Here is a 19,705-nt window from a genome sequence, read left to right on the forward strand (position 1 = left end):
AGCTGGACCAATGTGATCCCTTTCAATTTAGTGCCTGGTGCATAGTAGGTGTTCAATAAATATTTGCAAAAAGAATTAATCTCAAGCATCCTCAGGACAGTTTTCTGGGATTAAGATGTCATGCAATCTAGACTGCTGCTCTCATTAAAGAAATCACTTTACCCTTAAAGCCAGGAATTCCATAAAGGTTTATTAATGAATTCAGTGCATCTCACAAACAAAGAAGCTTACTAGGGGTTTTTAGCCTTATAACTGCATATCCTGTAAAAGACTCTGTATGGTTTATCTTGCTTCCTGACTTTCCAGCTTCACTTCAGTTAATTTTGTCACATTGTTCCCTTTTCCTTTTTCTTCCTTGAAAGTATAAAATGGTGTTATTTTTGGCTGTGGTCGAGAGAGAATGGATTGTCCTGGGAAAGGCACAAGGAATCTTCTTTGTAAACTAATGTGTAGCACATTTTTGTACAGAAATAGCTAATGAATACCCAAAGCATTCTGTTGCTTGTAGTTTAAATATGGTTTCATTTTTGTTCAGCTCTAGCTAGATTTCTAAGTGTCTTAAAAGTAGAAAACATACTTCTCATTAGATTCATTTAAAACTTTTTCAAGAAAGGAGAGTCCTGAGGGTATAGAAACTTTATGTACTTAAATATATCATGTTAAAGAACTTCACAATGTTTCATTTATATGGGGCCAAAGACCACAGATCCACCCCGATTGCTGATTATCGAGATTATAAATAGCTTGTTTCAGAACTTAGGGTGAGACAAAAGAAACATGAAGGAACAAAAGGCCCAGGATAATGAAAAGGATATTGTGAAGAGAAAGGCCTGTAGAATTATGATGCAGGTCACATCCTGTGCCTGCATTTAATTGTACCTTTGTATTTAATAATAAAAATGATTACATGCTTAGTGCTAACAGGTGTCCCTGCTTGAGAACTGTAGCATGGATAGGTGACAGCAAATTACTCCAATTCATAAACTTGGAATATTATGCTTTTATTTTGCGTTTCACTGGTCTATACTAGAAGACCTTTTCTGCCAAAATGTACATCAACCCAGGAAGATTTTTAAACTTAGTCCCTGATAAATATACATAAAACATAGGTTAATATTTTAAAGTATAAGTGAAAGAAAAAAATCAACTTTGCCAGGCACTTAACACACTGAGGTTATGTTAATACCATAGTCACATTCTAGTACCGTATATTTTATATAAGCTTTGAATGTAATCACAAATTAGCAGTGATTTAGGTGGTCTTTCTGTTAGAACTTAATTGCCTTCTTTATGCATTTTCTCTAATTCTTAACTTGAACACTTTCTGTAACTGCCCTGTCTAAAATATAGCCCCTGCCCTAGGAATTTGCTCTCCCTATCCTCTGTTTTTTTCTCTTGCCATTATTGCAATAACAATGTTCATATTAGTCTGTTTGATGTTATCTGTCTTTCCCATTAGAATGAGTTTTCACAGGACAGACACCAAGAAAATCTTATTCTCCCTAAATCAGTGGTTCCCTAGTACCTTGACCATGCCTGGCTCATAATGTGTACTCCCAAAAATATTTGTTACAGAGCTCCCTCAATCTGCCACTTACTGTCTAAATCATATACCAAAACCCTGCTTGCTGCCTTAACTTTATTACTAGCCTCCTCCCTTTGCTTATGTTTTCACCAAAGATTTTGTGGTAGAAAACATTCTATTTCCATTGCCTGTTGGGTAGCTAGGTAGAGATAATACTCCCCTTGATCTTATGGCTGTAGTCGAATGGAGGTTGAAGGGTTTGGGACTGTTCTTTGCTCTTTAAGCCTTGAGCACATTTCCTTTATTTGATCAGCCTCTGAAATGTGATTCATTCATATTTGAATATTTGCTAGGTAGCAAAGGCTTTGCCAGGTACTGGGAAGCAAAATTGAAAAAGATGCACTCTGTTCTTTTAGGAACGTATCATCAGAATTGATGTCCCCTAAGTCTGTAACTGTGTCTCTTTGGCCATTCATTATAGAATCAGTTCCTAACACAATCCCTGGCACATTACAGGTGATCAATAAATGAGTGAGTGTGACATGCAGGTATTTAGAAAATGGCTTGTGCTGTAATAAATGTATGTATAAAGTGCCATGGAAACAGAGGAGGGAAGGCCATTGTGTCTAAAAGGAGTCGGGAAGTTTCACAAAGGAAGGATTAAATGTTGAGTTTACAGATTGGGTAAGGTGTACCACGGAGTAAGGACAACATAAGCAAGAAATCAGAGGTGTGGAAGAGCAATATTTTATTTGAATTTGGGCACTGCGATCAGTCTGGAAATTGAGGATGAATATGAAGGGGTGGTGGGCATTGAGGCTGTTGGAATCATTACTAATTCCCTTATTCAGGTAACCTATGCACTAAGTAGCTCTTGTGGCACAAATGAATCACCTTTTATTTATAGTATTTCTATAGAAAAAAGAATTGAGTTCTAAATATACGGTTTTGAAGATAGAACCTGTTTGTAAGTGGGGATTAACTTTAGTAGAAAATTGGCTACATTGCTCATATAAGTTATCTATTGCAAAAATTATTCATACAGATAACCACAAACCTCAATAGCATAAAAATAATTAGGGTTTATTATACATGCATTGGAATGCTTGTCAGGTGGCTCTTCTGTTATAGTCTGTGTGGGCAGGGTGATTTTCTGTTCTCCATCAAACTTGCACTCCTCTGTGGAGGTGTTGACTGTCTATCAGCTAAAGTAGGATGGCTTTAACTCAGGGGGCTCCTCAACATTTGCTATCATCTTCCTCCTGGTACCATTAGGCCAGCCTGGGCATGTCCTTTTCTTGGCATTGACAGAGGGCAAGAACACAAGCAGAAACATACAAGTGCTCTTTTGAGCCTCTGTTTTTGTCACATTTACTAACATTCCATTGACCAAAACAATTTTACATGGCTGAGTCCAGAGTCAGAGTGGCACTGTGAGGACTCATAGCAAAGGGCGTGGTTACAGGAAGGGGTGAAGGATTGGGGCAATTTTTACAATGTATTGTATAGCCCACACAAGCTAATCAAATCGAAGTTTGTGGATCTCACAGAAGCATATGATTTCTGATTTCTTTCATGAAACACTTACCTTTTGGGCTTTATTGATGCCCAGTCTCTTTATGATAGGCTGCAGGAAAGTCAGAGAAGCCAGAAATGGGAAAAGGTTGAAGTGAGATCTTGAAAGGGATAGGTAATTATTAACAATTAGCTATTGCATGCATTGTATAATTTCAGAGGTACCCAGCTCCTCCCTTTTATAGGACATTGCAGCCCAGGGCAGTGCAGTATGTCACCCACAGTCCCCCAACTGTGTTAATGACACATCCAAAAGTTATAACTCAATCATTCTAAGCCCAGAGCCATTCTCCACAATATCTTTTAAGGTACATTTTCCCTAAACTGCTTCATGTGGCTCTCTGACCCCTGCCACTCCCCACACAAGCAATTACTTTATAAATGGTTTATGTTTGAAAATTGCATTGTTATTGCAATTCACCATGAAGAGTAGGTTCTTATTTGAGCTTTTCATTTTAAGTTTATGTGTCATACCTTAAAGCAAAGGTATGATGCATGCATGTGAGTACACGTGCATACACATAAACACTTGCATACACACACATGTGCGTGTACACACACACTCATTCTCTCTCATACACGCACACACACTCACACCCCACATCCCTATTTTGCCCTGCCTTTACCTGTGTATTTCCCTTCAGAAAGGGAAATTTTAAATATATTGAATCAGCTTGACTTTGGTAGGTTAGCCTTTGAATTATCTGTGCCAGACTTCTAAGGGGGAGCTGCCAGAGAGGTCGTTGTGACACTATAGTCTGAGACAATGAAGCATGGGGTATAAATTTAGTTAGAAATGAGATTAAAGCTTTAGGGAGGTATTGTTTCTTGTAAGCATCATTTTCCCCCTTGCTAGAAGTAGTCAAAGTGATTGCACAAGCCTCAGATCGGGTCACGGGGATATGGAAGGAAATATTCTCAACATTTCAACAGTGGCAGTTTTAATAGATGAAGTTATGGACAGGTGCTATTCTAGTTAAGAACTACATTTTCTAACAAATTAGAGTTTCTATACCGGCAGATAGATAATCAGATCAATAAGTCTGTGATAAGCATACCATTTAAAAGTATGCTGTGTTAAAAGGAAGATTGTATATAGACTGTCAGAGCATCAGAGTCTTAGACCTGAAGAAATAAGAAAACGTCAGATAATTTGTTACCTGGGTTTTTTTTTTCATATTTACTCACCCTTCATACTCGTTATACATTCAGTGATTATTTTTCTTTTTTTGAGCTGTTTTGCATGTTAACATAGTTGCCAAACTTTGACTCTGAGGAGGGAGCAATATTGCTGTCTCCAAAATATTTATATTTGAGGCCTGTCTTTTAGACAGTTACATTCTAAAATATGTGTGGTCCTGTATTTTTCACTTAAAATAGCTCATATTCTCCTGTGTGCGAGGTCATTGAGGATTAAGACAAAGTTTTCTCTACCACCGTCAACCTTCATTCTTTTTGGAGGGCAGATTATATATTTTGTTTCTCTAAACAAGGGAAAACAGTTATAGTTCCACCTCTTATGTGCTTCTTCTCCTGTGAGTTGTAAGCTCAGTATGTGCACATATGTAAGATTTCAAGTGCAAAAGAGAACAGAGTAGGAAACAGATTTTCACAGTTCCCGTCTGGGTCCTTGTGTAAGTGCCAATGTAAAGCTATTCAGTGATTAGTGAAAAACAGTATAATGTTGCCTGGCTCTAAGGAAACAGCTTTGAAAATCTAAACTTAATAAGCAGATCAATTAGGTGGGGGTTTGGGATTATTGTATCACATTCCAATGACATGCAGTGCTGTCAAAAACTTTTTTCTCCAGAATAAAAATTACAGGAGGCATAAAGATACCTTTTAAAATGTCAGGAAAGAGGGTTGGGGAAATTAGTTAGGAATAATGAAAATATATTATGTATATCTCAGGAAGCATACACTGCGAGCATCTGGGTATCTCAGGGTAAATGGTAGATTTAATGTGGGTAGGGGAGGAGGTTTACCCTATATCCAAGGAGGTAAATGGATAAAGCTGAATGTCTGGGAAGAAGAGGATTGCTGGGTGGAGGCGTGAGGTTCAGGGCTCAGGGGTACATCAGATTACTTGCTCCTCAAGTTTTAGGAGCTAATAATAGCTGTGCTTGCATTTCCCTGCAAAGCCAGGGATACCTTCTGGGATAAGTCCCGAGGGAATCACTCATAACTATTTATGCTTCTCTCCCACTTATTCAACATAAATATAAGGCCTAATTTGGGGTTAAATTCAGATTTTACACATTTCTGTCTCTGTCACATTTCTTGCTACCAACTTACTGAAGTCTGAAATTTCTTTAACAATAGACAAAATATCCCATCCCGTAGTTAGAGATAGAATTTCAGTACCTGTTTGCTTAACACAGTGAATGGAATTAGGCTAAACTCAGCACTGATTGGAAACTTATTCTGTACCTGATAATAATGAGAAAAAAACAAAGCCAAGTAAGACTTCCTGACTTCTCTTGAGACGTGGGAATTGAACAGTAACTACAATGGGATGTAAGTTTCATGAGGGCAGAGATCACCCTGTATCTTTCTCAGATATTTTCCCTGCATTTGTCACAGTGCCTGTCTCAAACAAAGCATTTCTATTTTTGTAAGTGGATGGACACATGGATGATTATAGATCATAAAGACAATTTTAAAAGGTATGTACAAGGTGAAATGTTGACCCAGAGGAAGCAGTGAATAATTTTACCCTGAAGGGTGGTAGATAAAGGGAGACATTCTGCATCCCTCCAGGAGATGCAGAACTAGACATTTGAACTAGATCATGAGAGATGAATAGAGGTATCTCAGAACTTCCAGAATGGTGTCCAGCCAGAAGAATAAGTGTGTGGAAAAGCAAGGTGGGAAATGACATGAATGTTCAGGAAGCTGCGAATAATTTCACAATTCTAGGTATTATGAGCCAGGACAGACAAGGATCATATCATCAACGGCCTTTGTGTGTAAGTTACATCTCGGATTGGAGTCAAGTGGGTGCTGCTTGGAAGTGGGGAGTGTATATAGAAAAACAAGGGCCACAGGAATTTGTTTCCACCTCACATTTTTAACTGAAGTTAACCTTGATTACCTATAATCGTATTTGGATTTAGATGCTAATAGGGAACATTTCTTAGTATGGAAGCAACAGAGCTTGATGAACTATACCTATACTGCTCCAATGAGATTTTATATTTTAAACATGTATTAAAAGAAAATTTTATCTTTTTAAAGTCACCTTAGAGTCAGATGAATATGTAACTACTTTCTAAAGGAATTATCATTTCATAAATGGAGTTTCTGCCTAGTTCCTTTAAACAGTGACTTCATTTAGGATTTAAAATATTTCATTTACGCCTGGCTTTCCAGAGGCATCAAGGCACACCTGAGTGGGTGAGAGTTTCTCACCGTCTATGGTGAGAGCAAGCATGACTTGAATTTCTCGTACTACCAGATATGTGCCTTTGTGGGGCAGGGTGTTTCCTTGTGAGATATGTAAATCAACCAGAAAGATTGGGTGGGACAGGTACTGTGTTATTTTCTTAGTTTAAGTAGATCTATAATGAAAATTTTATTTAGCTTCTTTGGACTGTTTTCATGCATTTAGTTTTATAAAATGTATTCCAATTTTAAGCAAATAACCCTACATTAATAAAAATTGATTTCTTAAGCAATTTTAAATATACTTAACGATTTAAGCAGCTTTAGGATCATGCTTAGTTGAAACTATGGAATTGCTGCCCTTGCCACTTACAGTTCAGTTGCTGCTATTGTTGTTTTTTCTTATCCTACTTTCATTCTATTAATTGTTAGATAAAATAACTCCTTATTTTGCATGTTCAGGTTTAACGTGTGTTCTCCGCTTGATAGAGCATTTAATTTTAGGGGGATGGTTCTTAGCCCATTGTGTTAGTTCAGTGGTTTTAGAATAAGATGTTTGTGGGGAGGGGCAGCAGAATCTTCAGTCATTGATTCTCTCTTTATAACTTTGCCCTTTTAGCTGGAACAGATTACTTCTGTAGTGCTGCTAGCCCTGCACAGACTGAATCACAAGGAAGAAACTTTACATAAACCATTTATACTAAATGTTTGGTATGCTGGCAACATAAATCAACAACAATATCCATTACAAATTCATCCCTTTATCAGTATTATCTTGATAGAACTGATCCCAATATGTGGGAATTTGAACCCTGCTTCAATACATCTAGCCCTGGATAATTAATTATTCAGGGCACAGAAAACCTGGCCTCTGCAATGTAGAGTAATTCTTCCTGGTCAGCGTTAACTCCACTGGCAATAATAAATAGAAAAAGTCTCTAGTGATGCCAGTATTTTAAAGTGATTAATCATCTTTCCCCCCTTCTCCTCCCCCTTAGTTTTCTTTAACTAGGATTTTTCAGCAATAAATCTTTAACAATACAGGTAGGAATTGTTCTGTAATTAAATTTTGCCCTGCTTAATTTCTTACCTTTTATGTGTGATTAAAAAAAAATGTTACATTTTAAGGATCCCTGATCAAAATTCAAACCAAGAAAAATCCTTCTACAGAATACTGAGAAATGCTCTATGGAAGATTAAGCTCTTGATTTTGAATATTAGAGCACATACACGTAAAAATACTCATAAAAATTGTTCATCAACACCAGTTGGGGTGTCAAATATTCTGAAGTTTTAAATTGCTTCACTTTCATGCTTACGGTTTGTCTGTATTAGGAAAAGTCTGACATATACATATGTTCCAACACTGAGAGAATAATTACTTATTTCTTAACTTTGAGATAATTGATGTCAGCTCTGTAAGAAAGGGATATTTTCACTCTTTTTTATGATATATGAAATGCACTTGCTGAAGCCACAGGTAGATGCCTGCCTGAGAATGACCATGTACTTTTAAATCATGCCCTGTCGAGCTGCCCAGCCATCACGTATATCCTGGGTGACAGGGACAGATGTGACATATCTGTTGTGACACACTTCTGTACCACCAGTCTGTGGCTCGAGGTGACTCCTGTCCCTCCCCTGATGCTTTCCCCGCTGCAGGACAACATAACGATGCACGGATGAACCTTGCCATTGCTCTGACTGCTGCCAGGTATGGGGCTGCCACAGCCAATTACATGGAGGTAGTGAGCTTGCTCAAGAAGACAGACCCTCAGACAGGGAAAGTGCGTGTGAGCGGCGCACGGTGCAAGGATGTCCTCACAGGTATGCCAGGTCTCTGGGAGGGAGGTATTTCGTAGTATCTTGCCTAGCTTATATAATGACTGAATTATAATTTTTCTGTCACTTCTCTTTCATTTAAGCCACGCTTCAGAGTCATATTAATTATATTCCTTATTGTCAGCAATGACTGGTTTAACATGAAAATTTCCCTTGTGGGACTTGGCAATTTTTCCTCTTTGTATTATAATTGTAATAATGATAATGATAATAATAAAATGCCCACCAAATTCCCACAGCTATGAATGCATTCTGTTTTCTTTACAAAAACGTGTTATTAATAAAATTAAATAAATGTGTCAAGTTTCAAAGTTCATTTGTGTGACACAGGCGTTGCATTTACGTGTTGTTAAAGTCAATCATCTTTAATTTTAGATTTTCATTCTTGCCCTGGTTCTAACACCATGTAGGTATGCAGTTTCAAAATTATATCGTTTCTTGAACAAAAGCTCTGTGATATACGTTTTCTCACAGCAATGCTGCTTACACATTTGAGTTCTCAGGAGAAAGCGTCTTATTTACTCATTCTACTTTTTCATATTTGGTGCTTTGAGGCTGGGCACTTACAAGATAGACTAAAAACTGTAATGAGAAAGTGGAATGTTTTTTTCCTTCAATTCGGACTTGTTTTTGGTAAATCCACTCATATGCGAACCTTTTGTTTGTCTCTTCAGTAACTGGGGCTGCTCAGGTCACTTAGTGTGGCATGCAGTATACTTCACCATGGGTTAAGTTCATAGATGAATTAGTAATCCACAGCATCAGTGAACAGAGAAACAAATTCGGTGTTTGACGGATGCTGCTTTCTTTCACAGGGCAGGAATTTGACGTGAGAGCCAAATGTGTTATCAATGCCACAGGACCTTTCACGGACTCTGTGCGCAAAATGGATGATAAGGATGCTGCAGCTATCTGCCAGCCAAGTGCTGGTGTTCATATTGTGATGCCTGGTTATTACAGGTAACTGTCTTCCAATGTGGCAGTCATCACCCAAGAAAGAGGGTCAGGAGAGAGTGTGGTTAATTTTTTCTTCTAGCATAACAATAGATGGTCTAACTTGCTGTTCAAAATCAGGAGAAATAAGTAAAGGAACTCTTTTAAAACACAAATACAAACCAGACTTGGGAAATCTTTAGCCACTTATGGCAATACTCATTTCTAAGGGTTAATGTTTTGGGGTCTTTCTATTTTTCTTTGTTCAACGTAGTCACCTTCAGAGACTAAGCATTGGTATTTTTGAATTAAACTTAAGTCATTAACAAAATTAATTTTGCAAAAATTTTTATAAAGGACATATTTTAGTTAAAGCAGTGAGACATTAATTTTGCAGAATACCCAAATTTCCTTATGAAGAATCTGAAAGCATGGGCTATCCAGGTATCCTTAGGTTTATAACTTTTGAAATAGATTTTTAAAAATATTGTAGCAAGTAAAAACCAGATGAAATATCTAACCTATCAAATTAACAAAGACAATTGAGGATGAAGATATGGGTAGCAGTAGAGATGAAATAAAAATAGCTATTAAATGAAAATCATTTAAGCTGGGTGATGGGAACATGGAGGGTCATTAAAATCTGTTTATATATGTTTGAAATTTTTAATAAATTACAAAAGAAATGTGGTTCTGGCTAAAAAATAGTTACCCATAATGTACATTTTAAGATATTTATAGAAAAAATTCATATGGCCATGCTAAGAGTATAGAGCATGCTTACTGTTTTTATTTCCATATGTAGTACATATAGTAGGCAAAGTAGTAATTCTTTATGAAATAATGACATGTGTAACAGTATTCATTATGGCATTGTTTGTAGTTGAGAAATATTAGAAGCTACTTCAGTTCCTCACCTTAGGGTAATAGATAAATAAATAATGGCATAACTACTCAAGGGAATATTATATATTCATTAAGAATTATAATTATAAATAATTTTAATGCCCTAGGAAAACACCAATGTTAGTTTACAGTACAGGACTTGATATTTTATGTGCTGTAGCTTCTAACAATGTATATAGAAAAAGACTAGAAGGAAATATGTTAAATGTGAATAGTGATTGTTTCTAGATAATGTGATTATGGGTGAGAGTTACATGTTAAACATGGGGTGCCTTCCATGCTTTAATAATTCTCCATAAATGGAATATACAGCTTTTAATATTTGATAAGATGGATGTGTGGAAACTATGATATTTTGTTTAATACTTGTATTCTTCTATAATGCCATCCTGCTATGCTATAGATCATGCTGCCTTTTTAGTTGTTGGTTGTCCAGTAACTAAATCTTCCTGAAGTCTCCAAGATGCACCTAATTGGCACCAGATACACTTCTGAGAAATTCATTAAAGAGAATTTCTTATCCATCAACTTCCAAGGTTTCCTTTTCACTTTCAAAAAGCCTATGTGAGAGAAACAGATAGTCCTTAGGATTTTTACTGTGGACTAGAGACATCAAGGTGCCTCTTAAGTCACCACTGCATAAGATAATCGAAATTTATGCAGTGGTACCTAATTGAGTTTTTAAAACTGTTAACCAGAAGCTTAGTTCAAATGAAAAGGAGAAAAATAACTATATTTAAATGTCCCATATGTTTCTTGTATATAGAAGAGTTTTCAACATTAGTTCCAGATGCAATTGTATACGCTTTTGTGTTCGATTAAAAATATCTAAGGTCAGTTAGTTTTATGAATTTTTGTTTTTGCACATCTCTAAGAATGGAGTGCACATGTAATCATCATAAGTCTTATATTTGTTTAGATTTGAATAGATTCAACATATTCTTATGTGTTTTGTGCCTTATGTTTTCTTCCCTATCGTCCCATGATGTCAAAAGACACATTTTATTCCCCACAGGCCTTATGTTAATTCTGTCACTAAATAATTACATCCTTTGGGACAAGCCATTTTACTTTGCGAACCTTAGTTTTTCCATCATTAAAATGGGAAAACATTCTGCTCTTTCAGAGTGCTGAAACAGGGAGATTGTACATAGAATTAAAGTGGTACCTTAGTATGGGATTTCTGGGGTTTCTTCAATCACTTTTCCTTGGGCTAACTGTGTGGCTTGTGCAAGCTACTTCTTTCAGCTTCTGATTCCTTATATCTTTTTTTTTTTGAGATGAAGTTTTGCTGTGTTGCCCAGGCTGGAGTGCAGCGGTGCCATCTCGGCCCCTTGCAACCTGTGTCTCCCAAATTCAAGTGATTCTTCTGCCTCAGCCTCCTGGGTAGCTGGGATTACAGGCGCACGCCACCACACCCAGCTAATTTTTGTATTTCTGGTAGAGACAGGGTTTTGCCATGTTGGCCAGGTTGGGATCAAACTCTTGGCCTCAAATGATCTGACCACCTTGGCCTCCCAAAGTGTTGGGATTACAGGCATGAGCCACCATGCCCAGCCTAGAATAAATAACGTTTATAAATCAGTTTTATTTTAATATACTAGCAATGAGAAATAGAAAATCAAAATTTAACATACAATATAATCTAAAAGAGTATAATGGGTATGAAATACTAAGGAATAAAGTTGGCAAAAGAGGCACAAGACCTGTATACTGAAATCTATAAATGTCCATCCCCCAAAGTGCTGGGAGTACAGGCATGAGCCAATGTGCCTGGCCCCTTATATCTTGATAATACCTACCTAGTATAAGGTTTGACAATAATCCTTTGGTTATTTTTTCTGTTTTATAGACTGTTGTATCCCCAGCTCTTGGTACAGTGTCTGGCATGTAGTAATGCCCAGTAAATATTTTTAGAATAATCCTACTAAAATTTTATACTAACTTGCTTATATTGAGATTGTTGCTTTATTTATATTACAATTTTGATATAATGTTTGAGATTTTTTTAATATAGAGAATTTAAAATATGAAAATAAAACATTATTCTTCAACTTACTGCCCAGATAATCCTGGCAGACAAAAATAAATAAATAATGTAAGTACATAACCAGAAATTTCCATCACCATAGAAAAAATAGATGAAAATGAAAATCGAAAGTCTGTCTTTTATTCCCTGTACCTCTTATCCCCTCCCCTGGTTCTTCTCTGGTAATTAATAACCTTTCTTCTAATTCCTTCCATAAAATTATGTTTTTACAAGCACAAATGTTATTCTGTTAGATATTTTGTGTGAAAGTGGTCATGTTACATATATTGTTCTATACTATGCTTTAATAACAGAGTAGATTGGTGTCTTTTAAGAATATAGGTATATATTACCCAGGTGTAATATTTTAAAAACAGAATGACTTTCTTTTTTTTTTTTTTTTTTTTTTTTTTTTTTTTTTTTTTTTTTTTTTTTTTTTTTTCTTCTTTATCTTTATTTCTGTGTTCATTTCATTGTTTATCCAGTCAACAGAATGCCTTTCTTAATCCTAAAAATTCAGTATTAGTTTCAGGTCTCCTGAAACATGAAGGTGTTAGTTACAGCTAGGTTTGTCTCAGACTAAGATGCAGTAAGTGATCTCATTCTATTTTGGGAGAAATTAATATCTCCATTTTTAGCACTGTGAGCTATAACCACTACACATCCTGTTGGAAGCTTTAAAGAAATGGTCTACAGCCTAGTTCCCATTCAGGCTCTCTTGCAGATGAGTCCTTTCTCTTTGGATTGTGACCTAGATTAAGGATTCAGTCCCTCATTCAGCACCGACCTTGAGGCAACTGTACTTCAGGCATTCCATAGTGGTGGTTTTCCTCTTTCTGTCAGGTCATTCTCTTAGGTGATATTAGGAGGTCCCAGACTGAAATCACTCTCTGGTATCACCAGTCAGTCACACTTAGCAGCTGTCACTCAGTGGTTTTGACTAAGTCTTCAGGGATGAACCCAAGCTTCTGGGGCTGCCCCACAAGTGACTGATGATAATTTAAGATCAGGTATGTTTCAGTTAGAAACTGATCCATTTGGAAATGCAGTGAGCTCAGTAACTATTGATTCATTGCACATAGGCTGGTAAAGGAAGAGTAAAGAACCGTGTGTGCAGTGTATCTTCTTGAGCTATTTTCAGAAGTATCTGTATAGCATTTGTTAATTTTGTTGTAACCTTAACTAATGTTCCACTTGTAGAATTGTCGTACACCATGATAGCAGCTTTCTGGGGGAAGAGGGAAAGAAGGAAAAATTGTTTTAATTTTGGAAAATGTAACAGAAATTATTTTTAAAGCCGCTCTTTATATTAAGAACAAATCTGGAATTTCCCTGAGAGTTATGGCCCTTCCAAAAGCAGCAATAATGTACCAAATGACTGAAATACATGAAAATAATCATCTCTGTGTAGCCTACTGATGCTTTTTACTACTGAGAAGAGGTCAAGTTTTTTCTATAATGTGCATACATACTGTTAACTCTAACACTGATTGCTAAGTAGTTAACAATAAATTGATTTCAGTTTAACTAAGGGCACTTCAGGAAAGTGGTGGTCTGCATGAGAAATGTTCATGTAATCCTAGACACACACATAAATTAACAGCAAGCTTTTCCTCATGTCAAATAAGTCATATATATTGAAAAAAGACCTTTGCCTTGCTGCATTGCATATACTATCACTATAGTTGATATCCATTCTCAAACTTTAGTGTGAACTTGCAAAATTAATTCTTCATGAGAAAATCAAACTTTTCCCTAAGGGAGAGTATGAATTAGGTAATTTAGAACTGATGAAAGATATTTCCAAGTGGATTCTTAAATTTTTATACCATTCATTAATAGCTTTGTCTTCCCTCTGTGCTTGTTAATTTTGTGTTTGTCACATATGTCTTCACTTAAGCAGTTTATTCTTTACAGGTTCCAGTTATGTGTGTGTTGGTAACCATCACATTCACCTTTTAAACTACTTTATTGCATTGAAAGTTTTTAAAGGATTCAGTAGTTGTGCTTTTCTAATGGCATTTCCTATTTAGGTTGCTGAATATTATAATTTTGTGATTAAATTTATCAGGTTTATTATTTTAAGACACATCATATGATGCCTGTTTTATGATATAGCCATATAAAATATGTCAGCATATAATTTATTTATCAAGTGTTAGAATATAGAATGTATTCTTTTGTTTCAATATAGTTCTTTTTATCAAATAGAATGCTTGAACGCTGAGTGAGTCCATTGCTAATCCGAAAGTGACTGATGTTATCTAAGGGCATATCAACCCAGGATCAAAAAATGTACTTACAAAACACGTGATTAACTATTTTTTTCTCAGATTTTATGATAAATGCAAAGAAAAAAATAATTACATTTAGAGAACAAAATTACTTGATACTTGTAGTTTTCAATATATTAGAGTAAAGGTAAAATTATTTTCTTTAAGTAACCCTGAGTGAAGGTGGGACTATGAGCTGAGGTTTAGATGATTGGAAGACTTCCGCAGTGCTTTCTGGATTTTCTATGTAGAAAGAACTTCTACCCACTCTCTTCAATTGTGTCTCAAATAGGCTTTGAACAGTGACTTCTTTCTGCTAAGGCTGCGTAGACATGGCAAGCATTTCATGCAGCCAAGGGTTTTTTGAAGAGAAAGACTCATATTCCTTGTGGTTTAAATAAAGGAGATGCATTAGCTAAACTGTTTCTTTTTTTATATAAGATATTATTATTATTTACACAGCCACTCATTTTTACACATTAGGATAAATCTTTTTTAAAAAATAATTTTAAGGGAATGACGATAAAGATAAAAATCTGACTGTATACCCTTTTAACTTTGTGTGTAAGAGGAATTTCTTGAAATTTGTTCAAACCAAATAGAATTATGTTTTCTACTTAAGAAATAATGTTAATGAAAGGTAAAAACATGTTTATAGAAAATACCTGTAACACTGGTTTGATACAAGAATCCAGTCAAACTGGAGCAGCTATCTGAAGATTTGTAGTGTTCTATTTGAATAGGACACTTTAAGATTCATCTCACTCTTTTAACATCTCCAGATTTCTTCGAATGGCTAAGGAACAAAATAAAACATCAATCTTTAGTGATTTAAAAACAAAGTAATGGGTTTTGTTAATGTATGTTTACAGTTGCCTGTTCTTTCAAAGAGGTTTTATTATTTGATTTTAGAATAGTAAATGTCAGTAAAAATTTTTGACTATAATTTTGGGAGATTTTATGTAGTCTGTCAGTAGAGGCAGCATTGTACTTTGATTTAGCATGGTACACTACTAGTGTCTTCTATTTAAAAGATTTTCATTGCTAAGTGTTCCTCTCCTTTTTGACCTTATCTTAAGACATTGTTATTTAGGGAGTAGTAAAAAAATGGAGCTCTTTTCTTCTAGATGCACTTCTTGAGATTTTTGTAACCTCGAAACGAAGTAAGAAAACTCATATTTGGTGAAGTGGCACAAGTTCATCTAGTAGTAGTAAAGAACTTTGTGATTACATTTTAGTTTCTAGAAGGTTAGACCCTTCACTTTCTCATGTACTTCTGATAATTTCTATTGAAAGATCAAATGTCAGATGTCCTGGAAAATACTTTTGCTAAACTTGAAAAAAGGTTGAAGATGTATCCTTAATTTACCATTATAAAAGTAATTGTAGACATTTATCCTGCTGATGTTATCTGATGTGAATTGTCCAAGGAGTATGAAACGAAAACAGTTGGAAGTTGAAGCCCACTTTCTTAATTAGCCTTGCATTGTTGAAGTCGGGAGGGCAGGGGTAGCTCTACTGTGGAATGTTATTATGATCACATTTGTTTCATCCTGTTTTGTTACCAAAGTTCTTTTTTTCTTTTAGGAGTCTCTAGATTAGGGTAGGGGAAGTACAAGTAATAGTTCTTATCTTTCTTGTTTGCTTATTTGAGAATTAGTGAATAAACAGTTTTTAGAATGCAGATTAATGTTAAACTTCTGAAAATTTCAGAAATAAATAACCCTTCTTTGTACCTCAGCCCAGAGAGCATGGGACTTCTTGACCCAGCGACCAGTGATGGGCGAGTTATTTTCTTCTTACCCTGGCAAAAGATGACGATCGCTGGCACTACTGATACTCCAACTGATATCACACACCATCCAATTCCCTCAGAAGAAGATATCAACTTCATTTTGAATGAAGTGCGTAATTACCTAAGTTGTGATGTTGAAGGTAACTTAAGCATTCCTTTAAGTTTGTGTCTGTGTGTTCACATCTCCCAAGCCATTCCAACTCTCACTGGATAACTGCTATGTCTCCAGTCTGACTCATCTTCACACTTGGCCTCCTGTGCCTCTTAGAACATTTATGAGGGCCAAATTCTAACATAATGGGAAGAAATTGCTTTTTCTCCTCTACTTTCTATACTCACATGAAACTCATGCAGTCCTTTTCCGATAATTTCTAATGGCAAGATTAGAGTAGACCCCTCTAGCTCTGAACACTCATGTGCTTCTAGAAAAGGATTAAATGTGTACACTATGGTTTAATTTTTACAACTTGGGAAGGTCTAATTTACAGATGCAGGATATCAATAGGAAATAATTAAGCAAATAAACAAAAGGCTGGAACTGTATTTGTAAGATGCTTAATGGCCTGGTACTACATGGAAAGTATAGTGTTGACCAGTGGGTTTAGCAAAAAAGGATAAGTTGCTTATTTTAATGGAAAAAGCCAAAATACTTTCAAGTAAGAAGAGGAAAAAAAGGCATTTCAACTTGACTATCAGAGCATTTTCTTTGGTGATTTATATAGATTTTTTTTGGTTTATTTGTTTTTCATTCAGGCCAGTCTCAGAAGTTCCCCAACACTGTGCTTCTACGTTTCCTCTCTCAGCTGAGTCTCATTATGCATCTAGTCATTGAGACTAGAAGTGGTGTGCTTATTTTTCATGTCCTTTCTTTTCCCATATCCAGCCTAATGCCTATCTATGCTTACTCTGAATACCAGGCAAATCCCTTAGCCACTTAATTGCCCTGGTTCACATCCGTGCCATTTCTCACTTGAACAGTTATTTTGGTCCCCCAATGGCTTCCTTAGGTCAGGTCTCTTTCCCTGTTCAGTCTAATTCTTCTACCAGAGCTTACTTTCTAAAACACAATTCTGATCATCACCCTTTGGATCTTCTCATTGACTTTAGGAAAAATGCTAAATTCTCTTGCATGAAACATAAGACTTGTGTGTGTGTGTGTGTGTGTGTGTGTGTGTGTGTGACAGAGTCTTACTCTGTCACCCAGGCTGAAGCGCAGTGGTGTGATCTCAGCTCACTGCAACCTCTGACTATCAGGTTCAAACAATTCTCCTGCCTCAGCCTCCTAAGTAGCTGGAACTATAGGCGCCCACCACCATGCCCAACTACTTTTTTTTTTTTTTTGGTATTTTTAGTAGAGACAGGGTTTCACTCTATTGGCCAGGGTGGTTTTGAACTCCTGACCTTGTGATCTGCCTGCCTCAGCCTTCTAAAGTGCTATGATTACGGGCGTGAGCCACTGCGCCGAGCTGAAACATAAGGCTTTTTACAACTTGCCTTTGCATATTTATATTCAACCACTCCCCATCCCTGCATTCTGTGGTCTAATCATGTTTTATTAGGTTGAATGTTGTCTTATTAAGTTTCATGTCTTATTAGGTTAAACCTTCATGTCTTATTTAGGTTGAAGCTTTGCTCTGTGACACCCTTTTCCCCAACTCTTCATTTGGCAAAATTTTTATACTTGAGAAACCACCTACCCTTTGTATGCCTGTGTGATGTTGGTCATACCATTTGTATATCACAATATTATATTATAGATGTATTCTCACTTGAAACTCCTTGAGGGTGAGGATTTTTTATTTGTATTTAGCTACAAATCTTGATATCTTTTTGGTATACTACTCATGATTGTTTTGAATTAAAATAAGTTAGTTATAGATCCAGTGTTTTTGATACAGTAGCAGTTTGAAAATCTATATTAAAGTGTACAAGTTTATAATTAAAAATAATCCTCATATTTATATCAGAAATCTTTTTATAATCTTGACATCAGTGAAGAACATGGAAAAGCGCTATTTTAGTATGAATGCAACTCACTAGCAGCTATGTATCCTTTTTCCCTAAAGGATTTTTTTTTTTCGTTATGTGATCATGCATTTGTAAACAAAACAAAAGGCTTCAAAAATGGTTCGGGTGACTCCTAGTTTAATTGACTAATCCTATTGCATAGTATTAGTTGCTTTCAATCTAAAGTAATAGATATAATTTCATTCTGAATAGAGTCTCTTTGGGTATCTATAATAGTAGTATAAAATATACTAAATATATATAATTGAAATCCATGTGTGGTTAAGGTTTACACTCACATACACACTCATACGTGGTATTTGAAAAATAACTTGACTTGTTTAACATCCATGTTTAAAATACTGAAACTGCATTACAATTTTAGCTTGGTACCTTTTTTTTTCATTTAGTTTTCTAGGAGGAGCTTCAACATTGGATTGTGATTATATTTTAACATATTTATTAATGTTAATGAACCTTGCTTCATTTCTCATTTACCTGTATATAGTATATGTTAAAAGCGAGTTTATATCTGGGCCTGAGATCAGGAAGTGTAGATTGTTGGAGCAAGATATAAATTAATTCAGGAGCAGAGAACTCAATGTTGACAGTTTCCAAAATCTTAAAGTTCAAATGCAGCAAGGATGAGAAATGTAACTCCTTATCCTGCGAAGAAGCTGGATGTGCTGGAAGCAGGTGTGGGTTCCAGAAGGCTGCCATGCCCATATTGTAGGTGGGGATCTCTATCCGCGAAATGAGCATGGGGCTTTAATGGAGACTGGATCACTTATGTTCTGCCTATAAATACATGGAAGACTTGGCATACCTGGTTGGTCCATAAAAGTCTTTTTCAATTAACATACCGTTTTGTAGTCAGTGAATTGGTGAAACTAACAAACAGTTATTGTTAGTTCTGATGTTTGATAAGAGTGGTTGGAATTAATATCTAAACATTGCAAATCAGGTCTTTCTCCTGGTGATCTGGGGACATCTTGAGATTAAGAGCCCTCCAGGGTAAAAGCAGAAATGGCAGCCCTTTCCTGACTTTATTGATTTCCCTGTGTGCAGCACTTGTCACACCTTTCCTTAAAAAAATAGTTAACAGTGATTCTTCATAGCTTCTTTTCATTCTTGTTTCTAATTGACTGAGGGACTCATATTTGAGGAATTACTCTTAGTCTTAATAAAGAGTATCAATTAGCTGAAGTATGTCTATATCTTAAAGCGAGACCAGTCAAATACATATTTTTTTCTCAAGGAATTTTGGTGAAAGCTGTTATTCTCTTCTAGACTGATGAAATGTGAGAAAGAAGCTCAGCTTGAGGTACCATTCCATTATTCCATTACATGCTATTGCCAAACGTATCTTAATATTTACTGTTATATGCTTTATTTTTTTATAGCTTTTCCTACTATCGAGCACTTTTTTTTTTTTT

At 35.8% G+C, this 19,705-nt stretch overlaps 1 protein-coding gene across 6 annotated transcripts in view; it reads left to right on the top strand.

The window, feature by feature from the left end:
* GPD2 (glycerol-3-phosphate dehydrogenase 2) overlaps positions 1–19,705 on the top strand; it is a 149,753-nt gene that overhangs the window by 106,111 nt on the left and 23,937 nt on the right. For all 6 annotated transcript variants that reach the window (XM_017547160.2, XM_037745252.1, XM_017547155.2 and 3 more), the window contains 3 exons: positions 8,147–8,311; positions 9,142–9,286; positions 16,209–16,402. In XM_017547160.2, the coding sequence (XP_017402649.1) occupies positions 8,147–8,311; positions 9,142–9,286; positions 16,209–16,402 (504 nt within the window). The remainder of the gene's footprint in view (positions 1–8,146; positions 8,312–9,141; positions 9,287–16,208; positions 16,403–19,705) is intronic.

Source organism: Cebus imitator, unplaced genomic scaffold (genome assembly GCF_001604975.1).
Source record: "Cebus imitator isolate Cc_AM_T3 unplaced genomic scaffold, Cebus_imitator-1.0 Scaffold10, whole genome shotgun sequence".
NCBI classification, from domain to species: domain Eukaryota; kingdom Metazoa; phylum Chordata; class Mammalia; order Primates; family Cebidae; genus Cebus; species Cebus imitator.